This window comes from Urocitellus parryii, chromosome 3 (assembly GCF_045843805.1).
Source record: "Urocitellus parryii isolate mUroPar1 chromosome 3, mUroPar1.hap1, whole genome shotgun sequence".
NCBI classification, from domain to species: domain Eukaryota; kingdom Metazoa; phylum Chordata; class Mammalia; order Rodentia; family Sciuridae; genus Urocitellus; species Urocitellus parryii.
In genome coordinates, this window is record NC_135533.1 from 91,683,208 (window position 1) to 91,693,024 (window position 9,817).

Below are 9,817 nucleotides of genomic sequence, written 5' to 3' on the forward strand. Positions count from 1 at the left end.
CCTCACCGTAGGACCAACTGACCACAACTCCAACCACAAGCAGTGGCCACCCTCTTCCATGCCCAGTGTTAAGCCACCTTCCCACAAGCTGGCTGTGAAAACTGAAAAAATGAGCAATGTAACTGAAAATCTTGGCGACAAAGATGAGGAGCAATCAAATATTATTAAGGAAAAGTGACAGAAGCCAAACTGTGGAAAATAGATCATACATTTAAAATATCATTCCACAGAATTTACTCCTAAGGAAAACAAAGTTAATAGAGCAAGCAGAACTTTAGAATAAAGTGTAATGAATGTCGTTGGAGAGTTGCAAGAAGGTGAGGAAATGTGGTAATTTCATTTACTATTGACAAGGATACAAACTGACACAGATACTTTGAATAGTAAATGTATTTTTTACTGCTTTTTATTAAAGTGGTAGCTTCCTTAGTCAGCAACTCCAGAGAAGTTGACAATTGTAAAGCTCTTTAGGAAAAATAAATATAAAAATAATTAGAAAAATATCAATAATAGTGAAGAGATTTATGCACTGCCAGATATTAAAACACAAATCAAACTTTGATCATTAGAACAATAAGATACTGGAATCATAATAGTATATATAAAGCATATGAACTTTCAGATTAGCTTGGAAAGAATGAGTCAGTATATAGAGTTGTAATAGCTCTCTACATACTTAAAAAAATTAAATTACCACATGTCACAGTTAATTACAAATAAGGTTCCTGTTAAATTGAAAAAGAAACCTTTTAAACATAAAAAATATCAAAAGAATATATATGAATAAATCTTAGCCAGGGAAATTTGCTTCTAGGAATAATACCAAATGCAGAAACAATAAGGAAAACAAGGAGAGATTTTTACTATATCAAAATTATTAAACTATTTATGCAAATAATAAACTTCATAAATTAAAAGCAAAAGGATGAATTGAAAACATATGAACATATGAGGCAAAGAACTAATATCCCTTTTATAAAGAACGTTGACAAAAATCAGTCATGATAATCCCATCAACTCAGGACGCTGAAGCAGGAGGATTGCCAGTCTGAGGCCAACCTAGGCAACTTAGTGTGATCTTGTCTCAAAATAAAAATAAATAAATAAAGAGGGCTGGGGATGTTGTTCAATGGTAAAGCCACCCTTACATAAATTCCCAGTACTGTGGCAAAGAAATAAGAGCATACAAATTGAAAAACAAAATGTGCAAAAGAAATAAACAGATAAAGAAGCAAACACAAATAAACAGAAGATATATATAAAAATGCTCATTTTTAACTAATAACTAAAGAATTGCAAGATTAAACACTTAGACAGAAAATTCCACCAACCAGATAACAATCTTTAGAGTAAGAATCCTCTCAGTGTTGGGGGAACATAGGGAAGTGGGAACTTATACTTTTGGTAGGAGATATACGTTATAGGCAACAGGTGCTAGCATCCCATTTTACACATGAGGAAACTGAGGCTGCAAGAGGTTCTGAGAGGTCCAAGTGGCCATCTCACAGAAGTCCTTTTCTACAATAGACTCCAAGTGTGTTCCTGAAGATATTACCAGGTACTCAGGCATCTCTCCTTTTCCTCTAAGCAGAAAAGCAAGCTAAGGTCCTCATCGGGGTTGCCTGGAGCCTCTCCTTCCTGTTCTCTATTCCCACCCTGATCATATTCGGGAAAAGGACACTCTCCAATGGTGAAGTGCAGTGCTGGGCCCTGTGGCCTGATGACTCGTACTGGACCCCATACATGACCATTGTGGCCTTCCTAGTGTACTTTATTCCTCTGACGATCATCAGGTAAGTTGCCAGCAGGCCAGACCCACAGGGGGGCTTTTCTACTTTTCCAGGGACTGCATTGCTCCCCTTCTGATCACTCATTGCTCTTGATGTCCTTGAGGAACTGTCCAGGTCCTAAGATTTAAGATATACCTACCATGAGCTAAGCCAACTCCTCCCAAGGAGAGTCAGGAAGAGAGAACTAACATTCACTGAGAATGTGCTAAAGAGTAGGTATTGTGCTACATGGCTAACAATGACCCCATTTCCACAGTACAATCCTGTGAAAAAAGCACCAAAGTCTTCATTTTATGAATGATAAAAAGCCAAATCCAAGAGGTTAAGTAGCTTATCCAACATCACACAGGATTGAAATCCAGGTTTAATTGAATAACCTATCATACCACCTTTCAAATACATAATATGAAACTAGTAGCTTCATGCATCTTATAAATGGAAAGATAGGTATACTCAAAACAAACTGAACAAGATAGTTGGTACACGCTAATATATGAGAGTATGTGGGCATTGACTGGGGTCAGGTAATGGCAACAGACATTTCTTGGAAGCCATCATTAAAGGAGGGAAGGATTCAGGTAGGAGAAGGAAAAGTAGGGAGGAAGCAGGCGTCCTGGGGACCAGAGATCAGAGTGAGTAAGGGCACTGAGCAGACAGGCAGGCAGTTCCATTGAGAAAGAATTTGATAATGGCTGGGGTAGGTTCCTTGTGAATGGCCTGGGCAACTGAGCCCTAAGATGTCCACTTGGTCCTGCAGCCAATGGTGGGTCACAGATTGTCTTTCAGGACAGATGACCATAGCACCCTGTTCAAGGCAGGATCTCACTGGGTGAAACAGTAGTCCTCCATGTGTGGATAGGGTGAGGGACCACAGGGAGACCCATGTTAGCTGTGTATGTGGGCCACTTTTGGGTGCCCCCACACCTGCCAAGATGTGTCACATAATGTGTCCTGGACAATGGAAGATCAGCCTTTGATTTTTGGTAGTACAAATACTGTGATAAAACTCCTTGTAATTAAAATTATACACGAGTCTGACTATGTCTGCAGAACTCATTCTAGTGGAGTTTTTAGATCAAAGATGATGCTCATTTTGACTTCTGATGTATATTCACAAAGGATCCTCAGGAAAGGTCTGCTCCAGCCAAAAGCATTGGTTTCCCTTCTTCAGCCCAGTGCCAAAGAGACCCATTTTCTTTTTATTAAATCTTTCCCAAACTGCAAGGGTAAGAAAATATCTCATTATTTTAATATTTTTTTAAAATTATTAAGCTGCTTGAATGTTGTTCAAGTGTTTCTTGATATTGTAGGAATCACCTTTTTGTGCTCTCTGTTGCTTATCTTGAGTCTCATAAAATACTAAATCTGGGAGAAACATTTTCCATTACACATCCCACCCCTCAATTTTTGGTAAGAGTAGATTTAGGGCAAAAAGAGGCAAAGTAACTTGCTCCTCATCAGAGGTAGAGCTGGGCAGGAACAGAGTAACTCCAAAAACATCTGATTTTAACATCACTGAGCTTGGATGTTGTCCAGTCTCGCTGCTGAATCGACAAATTAACATCCACATTTAATTTCAATTTACCATCCTCCTTTCTACCGAGCTGAAGGTGGGAGGATGCTTGAAGGGAAAATGAAGCTTATTTCGATAACCAATCAAAGCTAAGTCTTAGCAACAATGTTAGAAGGGGCTGGGGGAAGAGGAGAGAGCAAGAAAGCATTTGGAAAGAGCAACTCATGTGATCAAAGGCAACTGAGGCATTGATTTCCGCAGCAGCACTGCCCTGGCTTCACTTCTGATTGATTTCCACTCTGCTGGGGGCACAGCCCAGACTCAGCTGGGTGGATGCAGCAGCACATAAGGTGACTCTCACAGTCCGCAAGGACAGGTATCTAGCCACATCTCACATCTTTCACTGTCTGAGAGTTCTTCCTATATTAATTCAAGCTTTTTTTTTTTTCCATTTAACTCAAGGACTTATCAAACTTGCCTTTAGCCTAACTTGTCCTTTTTCTTTAAGTGTCCTTGAAAAGGCAAAATATAATTTGTTTGCTGATTAAGGGAAATGATTTTGAAAGCGAGTTTCACCCAGGTCTCATCAAATAAGACCTCCTTCAGGCCTGCTCCTGGCTCCTCACTTCCAGACAGAACAGTGAACTCTAGTCGTGACCTCCCTTGTCCTTGAGTTTCTGCAGAAGCAATTCCTGTCTCACAGGAAGCCCGATGATCATCCTTTAGCTCTACTTTTCCCTGGGAAAAAGAACATGGTGGCTCCTTTCTCTGGGGGACAGTGCATACTCCACCTCTTGAACCAGGGCCAGGCCCAGGTGGAGTTCTGTGAAGAATTTGTTTTCTACCTAGTTCTTGATATTCTTATAGCAGCCAAGCCAGGGAACCTACCTGAGGTCCCACACCCACCCCAAACCCTCTCTGCTGGCTGGATGTTCAGTCACCTTCCCTCATAAGAAATAAAGGATGTAAAAAGATAAGATGATCCTTAATGCAGTTCGGCCAACACTGAGTAGAAAACAGCTAGACTGTCTCTTTGCAGTTCCTACAGACATGGTTAAGATATATAGAAAGAAAAGGCAGGGAATATATATAGGTAGATTTAGCTAAGCAGAGAACACATCACAATTTCTTTTTCAATCTTTGATGGCACTGTCTGGGCTTTGGGCAAAGCTTCTCAACTTGGACTGACATCAAGAAAATAACAAGCAGGAAGCTGCAGAAAAGTATTTTAGCTCTTTCAATTTCAAAGGGGCTCTGTTACAGTATAGTCTATGTCTCAGGCCTAAGATTCAACTCATCTCTCCTCTTCCTTCTCTCTCTCTCCTTTCCTCCACCACCCCTGCTTTTTCCTTTCCCATACTATCTTGATTCTGTTTCTTGTGTTTATTTCTTTAGGTTAAATAAACTCCTAATGCCAAGCTTAAGTAAGCAGAAGGACCCGTTCAAAGTTCTAACTTTGTAAACCCTACCTCCCTGTTCTCAGACGTGCTGTATATGTCCTTACAAAATCAATAGGCCAAAAACCTTTGTCATCTTATTTGGCATTTCTTTCCTCACAAAAGAGGTTGAACATACTTTATGTTTATTGCCATTTTTTAAAACAAAGTACATATTCAAATTCTTTTACTCATTTTTTGTTGGAATGCTTTCATTTTCTATATTCTTAATCTTTGAGATAGTCTTTATGCATTAACCTTATTTCTGTTTTTAATATGTTGTGAATAGCTTGTCATTTGCCCCTTCATATTGGATATGGTTTTATTTTGTTTTCAGGTAATAATGATTGAAATAATTAAGAAAAGGAGAGAAAGTAAAAATAACCGAATTCCTGGCTTTTCTGCCATGAATAGCACATGGTTTTACTTACTGAAGCTTTACATTCATTTAATATTGGCTAGCACAAGATGACTTATCCTTTTTGAAGACTCCCTGGCTACTCCAGGGTAAGCTATTGATGCCCACTGCTTGCCCCTGCTGCAACCATAATCAACCATTTGCCGTTTGATGAACAAACATTCCCCTCACCTGTGAGTCTCATTTTCATTAACAACTCCATAGTGGATCTGTTCCTGGCAACCTTAGGCCAACAAGCACATCATGTCTTCATTTCCCTAACCTGAACCTCTCTTTGCTCATATTATTTTTAAAACTTGGTAGTAGTTCAATCCCCTGCTTGTGTGGCCACAGCTTGTGAATACAAGGACTGCTGCCTCCTAGTTTCTGGATTCCAACCTGGTACACCATGGGCACTTGGTAACCTTGATCAACATTGGACTGAGTGAACAATGCAGACTGCATGATACAGTGCACCAGTCACAAAACAGATTTGTCATGTCTCTCTCTGTGTCTGCTCTGCCCCCCCATCCCCACACAACCTAATTCAGAAATTTGTGATTACATAGTACCTAGGTCAGTTTTGGGTATATGGTAGCTCGTCCATAAGTACATGTGAAAGGAAGTGAGGCAAGGCAGCAGGGAAGAAGAAAAGAGGAAAAGGGAGGCATTGTACTGTCTGTGAAAAATTCTGCCAAGAGCTGTGCATGAATAAAGATGTTGCTGGTCCTTCGTCAACTTAATCAGGCTCCCAGGATTTGAAGTCATAGTGACTGACAGCAAAGGCAATACCTAGTTTTTCTGCTCAAAACAACTCTAATGGTTTTAAAATTCATTTGACATAACTGTCTAATTGTTGCAGGGGAGGTTATTAGCCCTGCGGTAATTGCTTTACACTAGCTGTGCTTATTTTCTTCCTATTTAATTGATTTCTTATCCTTCTATTATTCTTATCTCTGTGAGATAAAGGTATAGGCAGAGAAGATCCATGGCCAAAAATTACAAAGGAATAAGTGGAAAAATGAACATTAGTCATGGAGCACTGATTTGTAATATGTGAGAAAAATCTATTTCTTTTGCTTGGAGAATAGCGCTTAGTCTGTAGGAAAGTCCCCAGGCTGGTTGGTCCCTTGTGGAGTACAAGGCCCTGATGAGTAAAAGGTCCCCAGTGGCCTGGGCAGATCTGTCCATGGCCTTGAGGTCCAAGGTCAAGGAGAATAACAGGGGACTGGGCCAACATATCCTATTAGGAAAGAAAGTGACATCCTATATATTTTGTTACCCAAGAGGTGGCAAAATGTTAGTATATCTTTAAAGGAAAAAAAAATTCTCACTAGTTTGCCACATTTTCTGGTGAATGTGGTTGAATTTCCAACATCTATTCCACTTCCACTCCTGGTGATTCATGGCAAACCCTCCCCTGAATTTGTGAATGGTTCAGAAATGATCTTATGAACCAATTCTGGCCAATAAGGCGCAAGAGAAACTCTTATGGAAATGTTTTGATTTCTCCATCCTCAAGATAGAAGTCCAGGAAAGGAGCTCCATTGCTGTGCCGTGCTAGACTGTAGCTGGAGCTGCTGTAGCTTGACAAGAAGTTACACTGAAAAGAGAAGAGGGAGAGATATGAAAGGAATGCAAAGTTTTAAAGTTTAGCTAGCCATGGCTTTGAAGTTGCAATTAGGAGAGATAATAGATAGTCTAACTGCCAGTGTCAATTTGGATTGGGAGTTAAGCATGCTCACTGATACCCAACTGTTCACTCCTGCTGGTACCAGACATCAGTGAATTCATCTGATCTACTGCAGACTTTAAAGTGACTTCTTCTCCTGTTACCTTGAAGAGATCTCAGTTAACTCCATGGTACCAAAATGAGTTATTTGGGGGCATCCCTTTCTCTGTCCTGGAAGCCCATCTGACCTGGTGCTAAAGAAATACATATATCAGGACTTTAAATTTCTCTTAGTTCCTTAAAGTAGCAAGTTGTCTCTACATCTTTCTACCCAATGATTAATTCTGCCTTCATACTGCCCCAGCCCCAACTGCATACAGACATGTTTGTGAGCCATAGACCCTTCATGCTTCTTTCCATTTATTCATGATTTCTGGAAATTCCTGTATGTCACCCACTCTTTGTCAAACATTGAGCTCGGTAAGGGGGATACAGCAGTGGTAAGACATACATGGCTTCAAGAATCTTCCCTAATCACAGAAAGGCAGCCAGCTAGGTAGTGGGGAAGGGGGGAGTTCCATCTTATGGTAATGTGCATTAGAGTCTGGTAAAGTGGAGAGCCCTCAGCAGGAGGTGCTAATCTGGTCCAGAGATTAGTCAAAAGGTCTAGGAATAAGTAACTAAAGCCATATGTAGCATATAAGCCTCAAATATACTCTGTAAAGGACCCTGTGGGGTCCCCTCTTTGCTGGCTAACAGCCTATGAAGTCAGAGGGCCCAGGATATGGTCTACCCTATCTTCTAGTTGCGTAAACTCAGCCAAGTCATTAAATCTTTCAAAGCTACAGACTTCCCATCTACTGTAATATTGATAGCATTGTCCATATGGACAATGGGGAGATTAAATGTTATAACCTCCACAGAGAATTTGGCCTCATTATTGGTTCACTGTTAATGGTGAGCAAATCACCATTATTGTCACAGTTACCATCATGCTAGAGCCTGGCTGGCCAATAGACCTCAATGGGAATCATATTTCTGACACTTCTGTTATGGTTTGGATCTGGAATGTGCCCCAAAGTCTCATGTGTTCAGAAGTGGAGCTTCTATAAAATGATTGTATCACGAAGGCTATGACCTCATCATTGGATTAATCTATTGATGACTGCATGGACTACTAGGAAGGGAGACCTAGTTGGAGGAAGCAGGTTGCTGTGGAAGTGTCTTGGAAGGGTATATCTTATATCTGGCCCCTTGCACACACCCTCTCTCCCCTTCCAGATGCCATGAGCTGAGCAGCTTTCCTTAGCCTCACCCTCCCCCCATGATGTTCTGACTCACCTTGGGTCCACAGCAATGAAGCCAGACAACCATGGAATGAATCCTCTAAAAGTATGAACTAAAATAAATCCTCCTTCCTCAAAGATGTTCATGTCAGGTATTTTGTTGACAGCAACAAAAAGCCAACTAACATAACTACCCATTTGTGAGACTCCGGTTTTGTCATCCATAAAGGGGAGACAGTGCCCTTCTTCCCATCATTCATATATAACATCCCGAAGAAATAAAAACAGAAACATAATTAATATGCGTTAAGCATTTACCATATGGAGCCCAGCACCGTGTTAACAGATGGAGTTAATGAGACAAGGATGTCAAGTGCTTTATAGAGGAGCAGGCACACAGCAGGGCTCAATACTCACTACTCAGCCCCTGACCAAGTCCCGCAGAGCACTGGGGCAAGAGGTGAGGCACATGACTCTTGCTCCCATTTCAGGATTCCTGAGCCAAATGATGTACATTTCTTCTGGGACATATTTTCTCCATCTTAGCATCCGGTCACTCTATTCTGGTCACTTCATAAAGGATGGAATCAAATCCAAGGACAAGTCAATAGCAGTCCCATAATTGTTACCTTCTTTCACCAGTCGAGTGAAATAGCTCCCTGTCCATTCCTTACCCCTTTTTAATCTGTGCTCCATACCATATCCAAAGCCACTATTTTGTGTGGACAGTTGCTCAGCATACAAGAGTATGAAATAAAAAGTAGAAATTTTCCTCACTCCCTCCTTTCCTACTTAGGTGTATCACTGAGAGACATTGCCTTTGTAGACAATTCTAGGACTATTTAATTTCTCTACAAATACATATATATTTTCCCCTTATTTCATACACAAATGAAAACAAATCATACATAATGAAAATGCCTGAACTGTGGAAAAGAATAAGTTGATCAATCATTTCACTTTCCTCCTAAAAGTCCTCCAGTAGGTTTCTATTGTCTCAGAATCATCAAAATTTTAACTTACCAGGGTGCAGTGGCACATACCTGTAATCCCAGCAGCTTAGGAGGCTGAGGCAGGAGGATCACAAGTTCAAAGCCAGCCTCAGCAACTTAGCAAGGCCCTAAGCAATTTGGTGAGACCCTCTCTCAAAGTATAAAAAGACTTGGGGGTGTTGCTCAGTGGTTAAGCATCCCTGGGTTCAATCCCAGGTACCAAAAGAAAAAAGAAAAAACCTTCGACCCAGTGCACAAGGTCATGAATGATCTGGTTCTTGCTTCACTTTCTGTCTGCATCTCAGAGCACATAAGCTGCCTTACTCTCCAACTTCCAGCCACATTGGTCTTCAAGTGCACCACACTCTCTCCTGCCTCAGAACCTTTGGGTATGCAGCTTGCTGTACCTGAGATCACCCTCTTCTGCATTTGGAAAACATTTTTACCTTTCAGGTCTTAGCTAAAAGTTTACCCTCTCTGGGAAGGTTTCCTCAACCCCCAGAATAACTCGGGACCCCTGTTATACCATTGCACCACTAGCATTTTATCTTTATAGAATTTTATTCCTTGAAATCACGTAGTACTTGTGACATTATTTTATTATTGTCTATCTCCCCAAATAAAATGTGGGCATCCAGGGGACCAACACCTTGTCTGTTTTGCCATCCATGGTTTCCATGGTGTTTCAACTAGTGCCTGGGACAAACAGGTGTTCAAAATGAATATTGTGA

General features: G+C 40.7%; 1 protein-coding gene across 3 annotated transcripts in view; it reads left to right on the forward strand.

The window, feature by feature from the left end:
* Npsr1 (neuropeptide S receptor 1) overlaps positions 1-9,817 on the forward strand; it is a 191,206-nt gene that overhangs the window by 162,728 nt on the left and 18,661 nt on the right. For all 3 annotated transcript variants that reach the window (XM_026387631.2, XM_077796778.1, XM_077796776.1), the window contains one exon: positions 1,592-1,793. In XM_026387631.2, coding sequence (XP_026243416.2) covers positions 1,592-1,793 — 202 coding nt within the window. The remainder of the gene's footprint in view (positions 1-1,591; positions 1,794-9,817) is intronic.